The sequence below is a fragment of the Taudactylus pleione genome, unplaced genomic scaffold (genome assembly GCF_031769625.1).
Source record: "Taudactylus pleione unplaced genomic scaffold, aTauple2 ptg000019l, whole genome shotgun sequence".
In the NCBI taxonomy this organism is placed as follows: Eukaryota; Metazoa; Chordata; class Amphibia; order Anura; family Myobatrachidae; genus Taudactylus; species Taudactylus pleione.
In genome coordinates this window covers 36,248,589-36,267,500 of record NW_028284421.1, presented here as the reverse complement: position 1 = coordinate 36,267,500, position 18,912 = coordinate 36,248,589, and the positions used below count along the sequence as shown (strand labels likewise).

At 43.0% G+C, this 18,912-nt stretch overlaps 1 protein-coding gene across 3 annotated transcripts in view; it reads left to right on the top strand.

The window, feature by feature from the left end:
* The window catches only part of LOC148540544 (TRPM8 channel-associated factor homolog), a 22,263-nt gene extending 5,195 nt beyond the window's left edge, over positions 1-17,068 (top strand). For all 3 annotated transcript variants that reach the window (XM_088444284.1, XM_088444277.1, XM_088444266.1), the window contains 5 exons: positions 5,605-5,699; positions 7,296-7,509; positions 11,341-11,580; positions 13,390-13,727; positions 16,393-17,068. In XM_088444284.1, coding sequence (XP_088300410.1) covers positions 5,605-5,699; positions 7,296-7,509; positions 11,341-11,580; positions 13,390-13,727; positions 16,393-16,644 — 1,139 coding nt within the window. In that variant the 3' untranslated portion in view covers positions 16,645-17,068. The remainder of the gene's footprint in view (positions 1-5,604; positions 5,700-7,295; positions 7,510-11,340; positions 11,581-13,389; positions 13,728-16,392) is intronic.
* Positions 17,069-18,912: the final 1,844 nt, after the last annotated feature.

The window sequence follows — 18,912 nt, the reverse complement described above, 5'->3', positions numbered from 1 at the left end:
TAATACAAATAGCAGAAAAAATAAAATAATTTTACTATCCAAAAAGGATAAAAAAAAAAATATATGTTCTGCAGTTACTCCAACACAGATGAATATTGTATCACCTCCTCACATTCATCACTAGACAAGAGACTGCTTTATGGTGCTATAATGGATAAAGATTAGATATAAAAATGAAGTGCAAACCATTTATGAGTGAAGAACCATGACACATTTACAAGAGACCATTGGCAAACATGTCAAAAAATAAAATGTTTCTTTCTTACATGGGGGACATAGGAGAAAACGGGTTATAAGCGGATAAGAACTACTGGTGGGGCAGCAGGTGCACTGCACCAGGGCCCCTGGGAACTAAGTGGCCCACCATTGCCCTGACCACCAATCAGATTTCCCATGGCCCAGCCATTTTGAGCAATGTCAAACTGGCCAAGTGCAGGGAGCTGGGTGGGCCCTACTGCCTGAGGGACTTGCCTCGTACTTTAGGGAGGCAGGGCTGACCTCATGTGTGTGCAGCAGCAGCTTTGTGACATTACAGTCCCGCCATTTGAGCTGGGCTGATAGACCCTGCCGCCTGTCAGTACTGATGATTACAGCCGCAGGCTGTCTCTAATTCAAAGACAGCTGTGAATTCTTCCTGATTAGAGGCAGCTCACGACCGGTGTAACTGGCACTGCCGACCGACTGCCAAACTGTGGAAAGCATAGAAGACGGGTCCCCTCCCACAGAGCAGAGGGCCTGATTCTGACCCGCTCGCGAGCGCTGTTCGCTCACAAGCGGGTCGATGGTGCCGAAGTGCGCATGCGCACGATGGAGGGAGCTCCGTCGTGCGCATGCGCGAGACCCGGCGAGCGACGAGGAAGTCGTCGCTCCTGGTCTCGCACCAAAGGGGGCGTGCTGTCGATGGTGAGTGACAGCACGCCCCCTTTGGTGGGCGTGTCGGGGGCGTGGCTGCCAGACGGAGGCGTTCCCATGGGAACGCCTACCGTCTGGGTCCGGCCCCACTGACATCACTAGTGATGTCAGTGGGAGTGATTTTGGCTCTGATAGAGCCAAAATCACTCCAGGGCTTGTGGTCACCGAGACCCTACCGCAGGGTCTCGTCGCAAGCCTGATGGTCGTGATGGTCTTGACCATCGCGACCATCATCATGGACGCTCGCTATAGCTGTGGGTGGTAACCCACAGCTATGCGAGCGTCCAAGAGGCCGCTCCATTTTTAGGGAGGAGGGCACTGATTCAGAGCGAGCGCTCTGGTCAGAGTGTTCGGCTCTGAATCAGGCCTAGAGGCCGCTGTGTTACCACCCCACTAAGGTACATCCCTGTGTTCTCCACCTCCAGCATTTCCCTACATGTTCTTCTCACCCTGATTGTCAGCTCCTCTGTGCCCTTATATGTCTCTGCTCCCCTACCATAGGTGTCTGTCCACCCCCAAGCTCACAGGTGTCTGCCCATCCCTCTGCCCATAGGTGTCTACTCAGGAGTAGCATGTATTACCGCCGGACGTGTGGCCGGCGGATCAAATCCCGATCGCTAATAAGGTAAGTATAACTAACCCTACTTTTCCCCCCTAACCCTCCCTTAGGGGTTCCTAACCCTAACCCCCCTCTAAGTGCCTAAACCTACCCCCCCTTCCCCACAGCCTAAACCTAAGTCTCCCAGGGGGGTGCCTAGCCCTAACCTCTCCCGGGGGTGCCTAACCCCAACCCCCCTTTCCCCTAGCCTAAACCTAACCCTCCCGGGGGAGTGCCTAGCCCTAAGTCCCCCCGGGAACCCTAAAACCTAACCCTCCTCCCCCACGGCTGTTCGCGTCTCCCGGCGTAGGTCTAATGACAGGCATCAGGATAGAGGCTGTGGAAGGTGATGATGGCTGAGGAAGGTGATGCGGGCTGAGGAAGGTGAAGAGGGGCTGAGGATGTTGATGAGAGACTGTGGGCTGAGGAAGGTGATGAGGAGCTGCAGGCTGAGGATGGTGAGGGGCTGATGGGCAGAGGATGGTGTTGAGGGGCAGAAGATGGTGCTGAGGAGCAGAGAATGGTGCTGAGGGGTTGAGGAAGGTGATGAGGGGTTGAGGATGCTGGTGAGGGGTTGAGTATGGTGGTGAGGGGTAGAAGTTGTTGCTGAGGGGCAGAGGAAGGTGATGAGGGGCTGAGGTGAGGTGACCAGATAATGGTGACGAGGGCTGAGGAGAGCGATGAGGTGCTGAGGGCCCGGGTGGGTGAGGGAGCGAGATCAAGTTCCAACCTACTGGTCTGGTCAGGACTCTCTGGAAGGAGGCACTCACTGTCTGGACTAGGGATGGCCATCGACCATCGATGATTCATATTCATCGATAGTTTATGGCCAATGTCGAATGCACTTGCCATCGATGGGGGAGAACAATATGATTTCCCTCTATCGATGGCAAAGCATAACCGAATATTTTAAATTTTTTTTTTTACTTACAAGGTGCCAGGACACAGAGCATAGCTCAGCCCCTGGCATCTGCGAAGTCCCATCCCCAGGTTCTGATTGGCCCACAGGCCAGTCAGTCAAAAAACAGAGATAACCATCGGTTGGTGAAACCATCGATGGTCATCCATTGAATCGTTTGTTACCATCAAATGGCTACTTGCTATTTCACCATCGATGGTAACACCAGCGATGGCCATCCCTAGGGGTAAATTTACTAAGATGACAGTTTTTAGAAATTGAGATGTTGCCCATAGCAACCAATCAGATTCTACTTAACATTTAATTAGCACTTTCTAGAAGACAATAGCTAGAATTTGATTGGTTGCTATGGGCAACATCTCCATTTCTAAAAACTCTCATCTTAGCAAATTTACCCCCTGGTCTGGACTTTCTGGAGCAACTCACTGGTCTGGAGGCTGGTCTCCTGCAATTAGCTCCGCAGCTATCTGTGACAGCCCAGCAGGTGAGGTCACTCAGACTTCTGTAGGGGACTTGGGGGAGTCAATGTTTGTTTTATTATTATTATTATTATTCCTGTGGGGGAAATCATTGATTCAATGTGTATAATTTTTTAATGTGTAGGACAATGTGTGTGCTTTTTCCCTGTGGGAGTTATTGTGGGTTTTTTTCCTGTGGGGGCCATTTATTTCCAAATTAATATTATATTTTAATGTGGGGCGCACTGTGTTTGTTTGTTTTCCTATTGAGGCCAATGTGTTTGCTTTTTTTGGGGGGGGGGAATCAAAGGTTCTTTATTTCTTGTACGATTCTTTTTGTGTGCGCATGCGACTGAGTTGCACTGCGCATGCATCCCCATGGTGTTTGTACAGAGTTGCAATACAGATTCAGAAGCACGCACCAAGTAGTGTAATATATTAGAAATGTGTTGGGCATTCCTAGCTGGTTACAGGAGGTTAGTTAATTAGATGCAGATGTGACTTAATATGGGCGTGTTATTGGAGTGACATGGGCGTGTTGCTGAAAGTGGCTGCTGCATTGCTCACATTGGATGCCATACGGATGATCTGCACCTAGCATAGAGCTGGAGAAAGTTTCAATGGTGCGACCAAAGGTGGCGTCTAAAGACGCACAAAGGGATTGCAACATCCAGCATCTGTAGACAATGACAGTGGACGTCTCAGAATATTCAGACGCACGGATGTGCACCAGGGAAGGGCATGGTAGCGACATTATCATAAAATCACAGGCGCAACTGCAGCAAAAGAAGCAAGGAAGGCTGCAACGACATTCAACTCAGAATCAGGCCCTATGAGGAGAGATCCAGGCCCCTTGACAGATCCCGTCCCCATTAAGGCTGCTTCCATAAACTTCCCGGGCTGGTTTCCCATCTCAATCCACCCCTATATACCATACACTGTTAATGCCTATCCTCGCCTCTGTCCAATCCCTCAACTGTTCATCCAAGCCTCCTCTGGTCTACCCCACTACAAGGATGCGGTTCCCATCAGGTAGTGAAGCCTCAGGACATCTCCCTTTCAGAGATAGCATGGGCTCCGTCTCTCTAAACAGGTACCTCCGGTGATGGCTCCAACTGCCACTAGTTGCGGTGTCTAGTCTTTTTAAAACTTTTGCCACTACCCTCCTCTCTGTAGCTCAGGGCTCAAGTCCCTTCTCTTCCCACCTCAGAGTTCTGGCTCGTGGGCTTCTAGATAGCCCTGGAGGGCTAAGGACATTCTTGTAATACAACTCTGTGTCGTGTCCTGTTCCAAGTCTGCAGTGCAGCATATTACAAACACTAGATTACTTGTTCCCTCCATGATAAAGTGGACAAGTTTGATCAGAGTTGGGATCAATGGTTTTCTTATGCTTCAAGTCTTACTTGTTGTTCCTAAAGATTCTCTTCCGAGATCCAGGTTATTGTTATGTTTAGAGTTATCTTTAATATTATACTTCTGTCAACTGGCCATTTTAACACCATTGCTGTTCTGATTTACGATTCGTCCAGAAGGGCTCAGATACTTTCTTGGTCTATACTTATAATTATTTGTGACTTGTTTAGTGCTCATCTCTATGCTGTTAATTACACCTATGGACCAGTTTCTCTTTCCTTGACTTATACTTCGTCTTCCCCTCTCAACGTTTGGTAATCCCTTTCCTTCCTTTCTTCTTTTTTCCTTCTCTCACTCTCTTATTTCCCTTCTATAGTTATAACGTTTATATCTGTTACTTTGTTGCAGAATTTTTTTATGTGATTATTATTGTTTAACTGTTACCAGGACTTTGGTCCTTTTCATGATTGTATTTTGCTGCTCTATGAACATTATTTTGTACTCCTTTTATCTTATTAACTTTTAATAAACAAAATTTATTCAAACCCCAAAAAGGGGGTTACGCTAAACATGGAAAAACCCTCAATTACGAGATGTGTGTTTCCCTTAAGAGGTTATTTGGAAAGGTTGTGAAATTGAGACATTTGTAAGTATGTGGAACTGTGTTCTGAGGATACACTTACTCAAACTACTTTGAACTGACATGGATTTAAAATATCTGTTTACAACCTGACTACTTTCCAGCCTATTTGCGGATTTGGGACATTTGGTTCTTGTGAGGATTTGGTCAGTAATAAACAATTTAAACCACTGTTTTACCATCACAACTGACGCATAAAAATTAACATTTATAAATTTGCTGTTTTTCAAATATTCTAGTAGATTTCTGAATACACAGCACTGTGAGAACGACACATGCTCCAAGTGGATGTGTGTTTTTTTATATTTTACATACTAATTATTATTACAATATTTATAATACCTACTTTTTTTTACCCTTCTATCAATGGTCTCTTGTCTCATGGTTTATCCATATAGGTTTAAACTTCATTTTTTTATATTATATTTTTTTAAACGTTATATCTAAGCTTACGGCATATCCTGCAATTGCAACAACATGTCCTTATTGAACTGTGCCTACATGAGTACTCACTGGTACAGCCCATTTCCACCTCTTCAGTGGAGATGCAATTGAAATGTGAAGGTTCTCTCCATCATCCACACTTGCTTGTGCTCTGTTACGGAACATTGTCAGTGCAAAATCACACAAAATGTCTTTAGGGTAAGTCCTGAATCATTGCCATTATGTTTGTCCTAATGGATTCTTGAGAAATGTATGTAGTTACATTGATACTTTACCCCAGGTGATGAGGCGTGGAGAAGCACTGGACTCTACCTTCCTCCCAAGAAAACTGCAATACTTCTGTTTCCAGCCTCAGCTGTGGGGAAAGGTCTCCAGGTAATCCCTGGAAATTGCCCATACACGTTTATATATTGATCAACAAAATTTTATTTTCATAGTTCTTTTCTTTTAGATTTAGATTTAGGCCCTGATTCAGAGCCGCTCGTAAGCGGCCGCTCGTTCGTTCTGACCGATGTTCGCACACCTGCGCATGCGTACGGATTTTAATACGCATGCGCGAACCAGTCAGTGCGGACAAAAATCGTTTGTTCGCTATATAGCGAATGCCTGCTATTTTGAGTGACAGAAGGAGGCGTATGTGGGTGGTAACAGGGGAAGGTGCTTGAAAACGGGGGTGTGGAATTCGAACGCAGGCGTGCTTAAAGGTCAAAACGGGCGTTTTAAGGGTGTGCATAATTAATACAGCAGCGTCATTGACCACGTCACTTGTTTTTTTTTTACTCAGAACTGCTCGCAAAATAGCGGTTAAAAAAACCAGCCACAAGAATAGCGAGCAGTTCATACGCTGTTCGATGTACTCGATTAATCTAATAAATAGCGGACATGACGTATGGTGCGAGCGGCGAGGGGGCGTATTTTTCAAAATTACAACCGCAAGTTTTGCTCGCTCGTTCAGACTTAGAGGCGTGAACAGACCGCAATTAGCGAACGGTTCATTTGAATAGCCACCCTTTGTTTTAGAACGACCGCAAATAGCGAGCGGCTCTGAATGAGGGCCTTAGACCAATGACTGAGCCGTGATTTAGTGTACCTCCTAAATGTTCAGAGTTTAGCGGGACAGCTCAGAGTCATGGGTCTTGCTTTTGGCCAGATTGGAAGTGGGATTTTGGTGGATCAGGGGCGGAGCTTATGTTGACTGGATTATGTAATTTGAATGTCGGGAGGTATGGTAATGTAAGATAGCAGAAAGTGAGATGATGATATTGAGATAGTTACACTTCTTATTGTTAGATCTGCATATAGTTTGCAAATAGTTTGATATCTTTATTGTTTCATTATTCAGGCCAAATAGACTACTTCCGCTCATTACAAATAATCTCTGGGAAATATTTACATGGCAGTCCATTAAGTTAGTGGGCCTATACATCTTCGATGAATTGCTCCAATTCCCACGTTCTGCTGATGCTGGGCTCAGGGAATCGGGGAAGTCTTTGATGTGCCGATCCCGACCAAGAAATGGTCAGGATAGGCGAGTCAGGGATTTTTAGAATCTGTTTTTCCCAGATTTGCAGACGGCTCACCGATCAGTTAATCGAATTGTGGTTCGACAGAATGGAGAATCAAGGCCGCAGAAATATAGCCTGCATTACTGATTTACCCAATGGATTTCTGAGCGTTACAGAGGCTAATGGAAGACCAAAACTCCACCTACAGTATATGAAAGACTATTCCACTCTTGTGAGGGAGACTCAATTCAACTGATAAAACTATGAAAAGAGCTTGTAGGGAGGTAGTCTTAATTGCAATTTACAGGAGACAACACTTTGGAGCATGCATCAATTTGTATTTAATATATATGAATCAGTCCAGTCACGCATAAAGTTAATTATTGTATTGTCAAGTTTATTTGCATGAAAGATTAGCCCTTCTGTGCAGTTTCCATTTATCATATCCTTTTGGCATGTATTGCAGGTTCAGGTTGGCTGTCATTCAGACAACCTGAGTGCCGCAGCTGAGCTCTGTCGTGCCCCAGTGGTTGTGTACAAGGAGAGTGTTGCTGACCAAAGGGTTGTAATATCCTGTGTCTGGGGAGGCATGCTATATATTATTTTGAAGGGAAAAAGCAATCTGGGGATGATTTCAGTTTCAGTGCATGGAGCAGATCCGGCTCCAACCTATATAAAAGGTAAGCATACTTTCCTTTATAATACTTCAAGCCAGTGGCTTCTCTAGGGGGGTGCGGACCGCACTGGGTGACACCAAAACAGCAGAGCTGCCCTGCTTTTTTGGTGTCACCCCATCAGATGGTGTCACCGAGCAGTGGTGATGGATGACATACACGTGCGCTCATCATTAACACTGTGTCCGGGAGTTGGGAGAGGTTGGGGGCAACTCAGCAGCTCCCTGAGTGCTGGCAAGTCCCCAGTGTGACGAGAAAAGGGGCATTACATACAGTCATGCCCCCAAAATGTCATATACCAGGGGGCATGGCATTGCAGACACAAGGTCACAAGCATCTTCGGCACATGGGAGGAGTGCACAGTATTGCACTGGGTGACACCAACCCAAGTGACGCCACTGCTCCAAGCCAAAGCTAACACATACATTACATGGCAATGAATAATGTTTATATTAGTTGGGGTTTAGTATTTTAATATAAGGCATTTTTTTGTTCTATCTCAGTAAATAATTATTTTATGTTGCATTGAAGAGTCCAGAAATATATAAACTCATAGAATAAAATGTATTAGCAGGAAATTCTCCTTTTAGAGGTAATGCTCACACACACACAAAACATTAAAGCAGGGCAGAATATATCTATCTATTAGTTAAAAGCACAAATATCACCATATAACTTTAAGTCCTGAAGAACTAACCTCTGGCCACATTACGCTGCTATACATTATTACACTGAGGATATATTTTCAGAACCTAATAATGGGATCTGAACTTTATGTTTTTTTTTATTGTATAAGGACAATTAGTAAGTATGGGTACTCCATATCTGTAAATAGTTAGTAACTTATATACTGAACCCTTTTGACCACCTTTCTGTTAACCTACACTAAGGCTAGACCAAGATTTACTAAACAGAGGCTTGATTCTTGGCTGGTTTGGCCCCAAAACCCCAAAATTTAAAACAACAATATTAAATGTGAAACATTCCTTGTTTTGCGTTTCATATTATTGACTTTTAAATTTAAGGGTTAAATGGTTGTAGAATCGGTGGCTTGCAAAAGCTGCTTCTTACTTCTAGGTCCAAATGTTAACTAGGAAGGGTGACTTACGAACTCCAAAATATATTGAAGTGCAGCACATCTCATTTTGTAGAAATGGACCCATTTGTTTGTTTCGTGCATAACAAGTGAACATTCTACTTCTTGCATCTACCCCTGTATAAAAACTCAGCTCGATCTTTGAAGGGTCCAATAGAAATTGGTTACTAAACATCAATTTTTTTGTTCCAATGGTAGTATTTTTACCATTTGAGGGTGGCGGTCCTATGTTTGCCAACATCGAATAGAAATCATTTGATAGTGTTCCGATGGTTGTTTGATTTTTTAAATTTCTGATAGCTATACCTCACCTGGCTACTGTGTCTGCATCAGGGCATCTTCATGGGTTCGTTGGAGGCAGTCTCTCGCTCACTGTCTGCCTCAGATGTGACCCTGCTCAGTCCCTGACTCCCTCCCCTCTCTAGGCATCTGCTAAGCAACAGGGCTCATTGTTATCTCCGATTGGCTCTCACTGTCTCAGAGAGCCATACAGAATCAAATATTGATGTTATTAACAAGATCTAACATACAGTAGAAAATGAGTGACAGAAGACAGTTAAATATTCATAGTAAGAAAGTAAGAATGGTAAGAATTAGATTAAAGATAACACATGGTAAAAGGATACAGAGCCATTGTCCCTTTCAGAATTGATAAGCACATATACTGGTAATTGCATCCTAAATATAGAACAAACATGAGGATTGTGTTACCATATGCTTCTTTCACACTTCCATGCACACCTTCATTTTTCATTATATTACAGTTGTTTTGGTATAGTTGGCCTTGTTAACAGTTAAAGCTATTTTGCAACCTAAACGTACTCGTAAAGTACAGGCCACAATGCAAGAGTACCTTCTTACCAGTGTATTTGGAGCTACAGTACCTGTATTTAAGCTGCACTGTTTAAGAATGTGGTGGCATATATACACTTAAGCATGTTCGATGCAATGGTTAAATTGATGATGATGATGAATGGCAAGTAAAATAAATATAACAATAACGAATGGCAAAAAATGTGTATCACCCCCCCTCCCCCCCACAAATTTAAAAAATAAATAAATCACGTGATGAACAGTGTGGGGTCAACCTATAAAAGTTGCAATCAGTACCAGACTACGTCAGGCTGGTGTGGTCCCACTACAATGGGAAACCTGCAGTATGGGTTCCCACTCTAATATCCACCAACAGTATGAATAATAGTGGGTTTTATTGTTATATCGATCAGCTGATCTGATTGTTTTGATTAAAGGAGGTTGTGTACAAAGGTCAAGATGAAGGATTAGGCTCACAAAAAGAAACATGGGCCCTTCTCCTAAGAAAAAATTGTCCCATGCTGGGGCTATTGCCAACCTTCCTGGTGCCAACTTAAGGTTGGGGTAATAAGTCAAATTTTAAGTAATAGCACTTCAGTTTGTGTCACGCAGGGTCCACTGGAAATGGGATGCAGTCATGAAGTTGACATGGTTACAATGTTAACAACATAAATGTCAACATATGAAATGTCAGCATTGACAAAATGTTGACATTTGCATTAGACTTAGGTTTATGGCAAGTATTAGGGTTATAGTTATCATTATGGTTAGTGTTAGGGACAGATAGACATAAAAAAGACACTGTCAACATTACGATCATGTGTACATTACATTACAGTGTCGACATGTTGAACAGAGACATAGTAAATTGGACGCCTGAAAACATAGTGCCATACATGGTGGTTATAGTACAAAAAAAAATGCACACACAGATTTTAAATTGATTCCATACTTATTTTGTGACTAAATCCATAGAGATATTTCCCTTATCGTATTCTATCCATATTCTTCTTCATTTTATTTTTAGTCCAACTTCTTCATCTTATTCTCTTTCTCCATGAATCCTTTGGAAAAAAAAAAAATTCAACCCAATGCAAAAAGCTCGAGCTGAGCACAACTATGACCCACGTTGTGAGTGTGTTATAGTGGAACCATCCCAGGCTGGCATTTAATGCTGCTTGGAACCCTATCCTTTTGTCCCCATGCATTAGTCCCAATCAATCCAGGATATGAGCACTGGTGCTCAGTACATTTTGAGTGGGTCGCACAGGATACATTTATTTTAGCTTTTCTAGCACGCAAAGGTCTGTTATGATGATGATCATCTGCATGTAGATTTAGTGAGTGCCTGCTTACGTTGTTGTACTGCACATGCACAGTAAAACAAAGCGGAATTCTGCGCCTGAACGTTTCGTAAAATAAATGACTAATATTTAAGTAGCAAATGTTGGAAGCTGATTCAGTCTAATCAAATTATTAATAAATTAACAGGTGACAATTTATTCAGTATATTAAAATATAGATATCAAAATGTCATAATGCAGTAGTGTTTACTGAAAAGTCTTTGTTTACATGTACAGGCATTGTAATTGTACGAAAGGCAGCAATCCTACTGCTATTCTAAATTTGGCATGCCTACAAATCTAGCCCACTGATTACTGGAAAACAGCCGGACAAACAGTCATGATGATGATGATAAAAGACTCTCAAATTGCTAATGATGCAAATGCTCATTGAGAAATTAAGAAACAGAAATATAATTTGTTTGTGACCAGCATAAGGCTGGTTAGGCAGATTCTGTGATTCATTTATTTTTACTTAAACTGGAGTATTGTGGACCAGTATAACAACGGTTTAACATCAGTGTGCAAATTGGGCAGCTTACTTGTTCTACTTTAATCAGTGATTTCTTTTGACTTTTCCCCCAGGCCAAACTAGCAACTCATCCTGGTTGGAAACCATCCGCAATTATCCAGCACCTTGGGCTGAGCTGATTTCAGAAAATATAATCCTTACTGTCCCCTCTGATGTTATCCGCTCATTAGATGACCCTGAAGATTTAACTTCTCAGTGGGATGATATCATGGAGGCAGTAGCTGATCTTGCTGCAATTCCAAGGAAATTTGCACGTCCTGAAAGAATCGTGGCTGATGTGCAAATTTCATTAGGTAGGTAGATTGCCAGCTCTCCTGATTTAGGGTTTTCAATTAGACAATTTTGGGGGGAATAGAAGGTCTTCTATTTAAAATAAGCCATATTCTATAACATTGACCAATGTTCATGTAGTTTCACCATATAAAAGAACATATTCAAAATATAAAACAATACATGTTAATTTACAGCACACTACTTCCCACTTTTTGTCATCTCTCACCAGTTACGTAAGAGGCAGAGTCTTGCACTGTATATTGTCCCATCTGTCAGACAATATTTTGCAATAACTTTGATACATTCAAAATAGAAAAACAGTTCACACTTCTTCATGATCCCAAACCACACAACCATGTCTCTGATGCACCATGATCAAGCCCGTGGCATGTGGGCCATCTAGCTGTCCTACCCCTACCAAAAACAGGATTCGGGTTTATGACCATCATCAGGATGGCAGGGAAATAATACTAAGTAGCCTAAGTAGTTTTAAAATAAGGATGGCCAACATTGATGCCATCACTGTAAAACAAAACCCAAAAAGGTAGTTCGAAAAGGTTAATTTCTATGAATAAAGCCTTTCAACATCTCCAGTTTGTATCAAAAAGTGTTTTGCAATTCAGTGCTGGTTCTCTTGTTCCTATGGCAACTGCTTGGTAGTTTGAATGTGCAAATCTCCAGTGCACGTTATCATCACTACATAATTTACTGTGCTATGTTATACCATGTTCAGGATCAGTTGTCATAAAAGAGAAGTAATAGGTTTAAGGCCATATTACTTATGTAAGAAACCTTCAAATGATGCAGCAAGCGCATTTAGGCCTGTGCCCCATCTCAGTCCACTCCACAATGCATTGATTATGCTCTTGCTTGTCTAGTTATTGCATGGCTAATCCTTCCCAAACCCCAGTCCACAGGACTTTTCCTTCCCCAACACCAGCCCAGAACAGGACTTATCCTTCCCAGAATTTATCCTCCACAAACACAAATCTAGGACATGGCTTATCCTTCCCAATGCCAACCCAGAATAGGACAGGACATATCCTTCCCAAACATCAACCCAGAACAGGACAAGACCTATCCTTCCCAGGGCTTAGCCTTGCTTAAACATCAGTCCAGAACAGGACAGGACATATCCTCCCCTGGTTTAATTGTTCCTAAACATAAATTCAGGAAAGGACAGGATTTTTCCTTCCCAGGGATTATCCTTCCCATCCAGAACAGGACTTATCCTTTTCAAACACCAACCCAGAACAGGAGAGAACTTATTCTTCCCATGATTTATCCTTCCCAAACAACACTCCAGAACAGGTCATGGTTTATCCTTCCCAAATGCCAACCCATATTAGGACATGACATCCTTCCCAGAATTTATTCTTCTCAAACATAAATCCAGGACCGAATTTATCCTTCCCAGGGCTTATCCTTTCCAAACATCATCCCAAAACAGGACAGGACCTATCCTTCCCAGAGCTTATCCTTCTGAAACATCAATTCAGAATAGGACAGGTCGTATCTTTCCCAGGATTTATTCTTCCCAAACACCAACCCAGAACAGGACATTACATCCTTCCCATACACCACCAGAACAGACCAGGGCTTATCCTTCCCAAACACCAATCCAGAACAGGACAGGACTTATTCTTACCAGGATACAGCCTTCCCAAACACCAACCCAGAACAGGACAGGACCTATCCTTCCCAAACACCAACCAAGAAAAGGATCTATCCTTCCCACACACCAGCCCAACAGGTTTGCTGTGTTCGCTCTTGTGTACTGTCAATATACAACAGTCAATTACTTAAATGGTGTCAATATATTACTATAGGTTGGATGCATTCTGGATACCCAATAATGTGTCAGCTGCCGGCAGTAAAGGGTTTGATAAACCTTGAGGAAATAAAGAAAACTGGACAATGGGGAGCTGTACATGAACTTGGTCACAATCAGCAGAAAGCTAATTGGGAATTACCCCCTCATACCTCAGAAGCCACAAATAACCTGTGGTCAGTATATGTACATGAGACAGTGCTGAACATTTCTCGGGATAAAGCTCATTCTGATCTAAAACCAGAAACAAGGACTGCACGAATGAAGAGGTACATAAAGGATGGAGCCAAACTGAAAGATTGGAGTATGTGGACTGCTCTTGAGACCTATCTTCAGGTTTGTACAGATAATTGTATAATTTAAACAGTATAATTTTAATTTACAATGAGCAAAGCAAGAAAAATGAGCATATTTGCACCTTGGCAAAACTACTGTAAGTTGCACTGCAGATCATACTTGCCAACTGTAATCATTCTGTCTTCGGGAGACTTCCGAGAGGTGAGCTGGAGGTGGTCCCTGTGGGCAGGCAAATTGCGCCTTTTGGCCTCACTCCCCCAAAACGCAATGTGATGGGGCTATGATGAAGTGTTTAATCAAGAATCGAATATTTGCACCCCTTGTCCCACCCATTGGTACATACCAAAACTATGGGAGTTTCAAAATGTGCAGAAAGATTTAGGGGTATATTTACTAAAGTGAGAGTTGCCCATAGCAACTAATCAGATTCTACTTAACATTTAACCAGTACCTTCCAGAAGATAATAGCTAGAATCTGAATGGTTGCTATGGGCAACATCTCCACTTCTAAAAACTCTAACTTTAATAAATATACCCCTTAGAGTTGGGAAGGGGTGTGTCCTAGCTGACTCTAAAACAAAGTGCAGTGTAAAAACAAAGCAGCCCAGTATTTGACGGCTACATTCCAAAGCAGCCAGTATTTTCTCAGCATGAAATATATATATATATATATATATGCTACCGCATGAGCTGATGAATACCTGGGGTTACTGAGTGATGGTCCCCTGTTAAATTATGATCTATACGTACTGAAGTTTCTCATGCTTTTTAACCTTTGGATAGCTTGTTTTCCCCTGCTATTTTATGTGGTGAAATAAATTTTTGACTTTTTTCCTTCAAACTAGTGTGCTGGTCATATTCCATACTGAGACACGTGTCCAGAGAATGGTGGAGATATATATTACTATTGAGTAGCCTGGCACTCGCCTGAACCAGTCAACGATAAACTCGGGTGCCTCCTGAAAAAATAGTAGGTGCAGCTAGGAAATAAACAGCGGCACTCCGTGGATTTAGCAATGATTGCTAAATCCTCGGAGTGCTGCTGTTTATTTCCTAGCTATATATATGTATATATATATATATATATCCACCCCTCGTGGCAAATTGCAGCGATTAGCCCATATTTAAATAGGCAGTGGGGCTACAAGAATCATGTCATTAAGCCACACCCCCTACTCGGAGACCCCGATCACTGTGGAAATTCTCCCCATTCTGCCCACTTCACTAGGAAGTGGGCAGGAATGCGGGAGAAGTGCCTACTCTACCGGGGGCTACCCGAAAAATCAGGAGCCTCCCGCGACTTCTGGGAGAGTAGGCATGTATGCTGAATCTGATATGCTGTAATCGAGATCCAGTCATATGTCAAAAATCTAATGCCAGATTCAGTTAACTAGTGAAGCTGAATGACATGTGATTTCATAATACATAAATACCTGGGGGCAGCTGTTTAGCCCCCAGTTCAAATCCCGACAAGGAGAGACAGAGAGGCTGAAATCCCGACAGGCTGAGGTAAGTACTCTAACCCGCCCTTAGGGGTGCCTAACCCTAACCCCCCCTTCCCCTAGCCTAACCCTAAGTCCCCTCGAGGTGCCCTAAATCTAAAAGGCTAACAGAACGGGTGCCCGTACTTACCTAGATCGGGGCCGCTGCGTTCTGTATTCCGCCATCGTCATTATGACAGGTGGAATACAGTTGGTAAGAAATTTGCTTTATACATTCTGGAGTGTCTGAATGCTGCTCTCTCCACAGTGCTGCCATTGGACATTTATATTTCTGGCTGTGCAGTGGTGCACATTCTTAAAGAGCAGTGGCAAGGGCTAATTTTGTGACATACCCATTTGCAGTGAGCGTTGACAATTGGCTTTATGTATGTATGCATGCATACCCAAAACGTTATATATATATATATATATATATAAAAATATACTCCAACCAAAAAAGAGACGGCACTCAGAGATTTGCAAGTAGTGAACAGTGTGTTAGGGTGTTTATTAGGTGGTCAACGTTTCGCTGTCCTGAGTATTGCTGTCCTGAGCGAGGGGATACGGCCCCCGAAACGTTGACCACCTAATAAATAATAGACCACCTTGGGGGTACCGTGCCTTTGACTTGTACCATAAGAATGTTAGGGACCTGCCTAATGAGGTCACCTGGACATGGCCAAAATGATGCGAAGTACCTCAGTTTCACATGCATTACAGACTTTATTATAGAATGTGCTCCTTTCCCCTATTTTGTCTGTAAGAAAAGCAGCATAGCAGAGATATGAAAGTAGAGCAACCCACAAAAGTCAGCAAACAGGACATAACTACAGTGGGGACTTCCAAATATTTGCACAGGAAATCACCCAGGACTTGCTAAAGCTGATATGAATATATGAGGAATAGTTGGTGAATGACAGGGAGGGGTGATGTCACATCCTGCTGCCAGACATATGTATATAAGTGGTGTATATGGCCAATCCCTTCCTCCCCGTCCTTCTGTCATGTGTTGTATTTTGGCAGGTATAATATTTCTATAATGTGTTTCTGCCATTAGCAAATGAAAAAAATTAAACTGTGCTAATCATGTTTTAAGCGTACAAATCTTATATTTATGCTTTAGTTTCATATACATACTGCTTAATACTTGAAACTACAAAATTAGTGAAGCATCTATTTATGATAACAATTTACTAATGATTTATGTACTGTATATCCTTCAGTTACAAGAGGGCTTTGGCTGGGATCCCTTCAAACGCCTTTTCTCTGATTACCAGACAATGTCAAATGTCAGCAGTAACAATAATGATAAGATGAATCTTTGGGCAGAGAAGTTCTCTCAAGCTGTCCATAAGAACCTGGCCCCATTCTTCCAGGCCTGGGGGTGGCCCATTGATGAGACGACCAGCAACAAATTGTCCACACTGCCAGAATGGGAGGAAGATCCTATGAAGGAGAACATCACTTCCGAATAAACGTAATACTGAAAACAACGTAAACAGATTTATTTTCTTGCAGTTTATAAAATGGTACATTGCCAACTAATTCTAATCTCAGGAATCAAATGTTTTACCCTATGCCAAGTCTAGCTATGCACTACGCAGTAGTTCAGATGTGTCCTCATACACGTAGCCTCAATACGCCATGCGACGCGAGATCACTGGCATGAGTGGGCTGCCAGGTCCTGTGTGATTTGGCTTGCACCAAGCGTTTTGTTTTTCACCTGAAAACGCTTCTTAGGTGCAATGTGCACCTGGAGACTGCACTGATTCATTTGATATGAGACACTTAGATATCTGAGTCTGTAACTTAAGCACATCAAAACTTGCCATGAAAAAAGCAGCTGCATCATAGTTTTCATATACAGATTCATGGGTCTATTTACTAAGCAGTGTTAGGAGACAGAGTGAAAAGTCATAAGAAAGTGATAAGGTGCCAGCCAATCAGCTCTCAACTGTTATTTTTCAAACACAGCCTGTGAGATGACAGTTGGGAGCTGATTGGCTGGCACCTTATCACTTTCTTATGACTTTTCTTATCAGACTCAGTCGCACACAGATATACAAGTCTTTACTATCAAATTAATCAATGCAGTCTCCTGGTACATCTGAGCTGCATCGCATTGTATTTTCGACGAGAAACCCCCCCCGCCCCCCCCCAGCAAAAGACCCTTGGCACGGGACCTGGCACGCCAAGAGGGGCTGTTTGGCGTGACTGCAGCAATAGTGTAAGAGGACCAATCTGTATCTTATTTATCTATGTGGTTGATTAATGCTTTGGGAGTAGAGCAGTACTAGCCTGGTAGTATCTGCACATATATAACAAAATTACATAAACATTATGGGCCTCATTTACAAACCTGTAAAACTGTGACCCCCACAGTGCATTTAATGTTGCATGAGTGCACTCATTTTATCTGCCTCATACGTACACAACATACACTAGTCAGGGCCAGATTAACAATGGAGCAGATGGAACTACAGCTCCAGGCCTACATCTAAATATAGGCCCATCATCATGACAGGATGGCTCAGATGGTCACATAGTCAGCCATACATCAGAAGTATTAAAATTGTAATTCAAAATGATGCAATAGTCCAGGCCTGGCCAAGCTGTGGCTCTCTAGCTGCTGTGGAACTAAAAGTCCCAGCATGCTTAATAGGCTGATCGATGGGAGGGTAGTTTCACAAAAGTCAGAGAGCTACAGGTTGGCCAGGCCAGGCCATTAATGTGACCCTGACAAGAGTGAATGTCAGCATTCTGGGATTCAGAACAGGCTTGGGGAGGCGCTAATCATTTTGCGGGTTTAGACTTGATAGCGAGAAAATTAAGAATTAAGTAAGCTGTCACTGCCTTCATTTTAAATTGATTGCTACACTAAATTATTGATTGTTTTATGTTTCAAATGAATAAAGTGTGTGAGAGGACATGTGGTGTGTCGTTATTAGAAATGTCACACTCGTACTATGAATTGTTTTATTACATTGGTTGAACAGTGAGTAAGAATTTAATATAAAGTGCATCTGGAAGATGCCAAATGTTTCTCACCAAAGGTATAGCCCGAGCTTCTCCACCAGCTTCTAGGAATAATCTGCACTCACACCTACAATCACTGAGTGAATGTGACATCAGCTATGACCATTGTATGTGCAGGAGCGGGTGCAAAGTGCCTGTAAACATTGTCCTGCCATACATAGACTGGCAGCGGATCCCAGCAATGTCCCACTGAGCCAGTCTCTGCTAGTGGAGAACAAGAGGGAAGATGGCCCTGCTCATGAGAGCATATATAGTAAATGGTAAGGGTGAACCTTGAAGGATGCATGGTAGATGGGTAGAGACAGGGGCATAACCAGAGGTATGGAGGCCCCATAGAAAAATGTCCAAAGGTCCACTTATGTACCATGCAGTACCCCCTGTATTAGAGCTCCATATGCAATGACCTCTGAAGTTGTGCCCATTATACAGTGCCCCTGTATTAAAGCCCATTATGCAATGTCCTCTGTATTAGAGCCCCTTATGCTGTGCCCCCTCCCAGTGTAGAGCAGGCCCAACTCCCCTGTACAGTACTTACTTCTCTTCATGCTGGCAACCGCTCCAGTCCACGCCGTCAGCGCTCCCGCATAGATGCTGCCACTGACTGGATCTAACCAGATCCAGCAGGCTCCTCTCATCGCGGATGATGTCATTACATCATCCGCGCACTGCATCACTGGGAACGCTGGCATCTGAAGTGATCACAATTT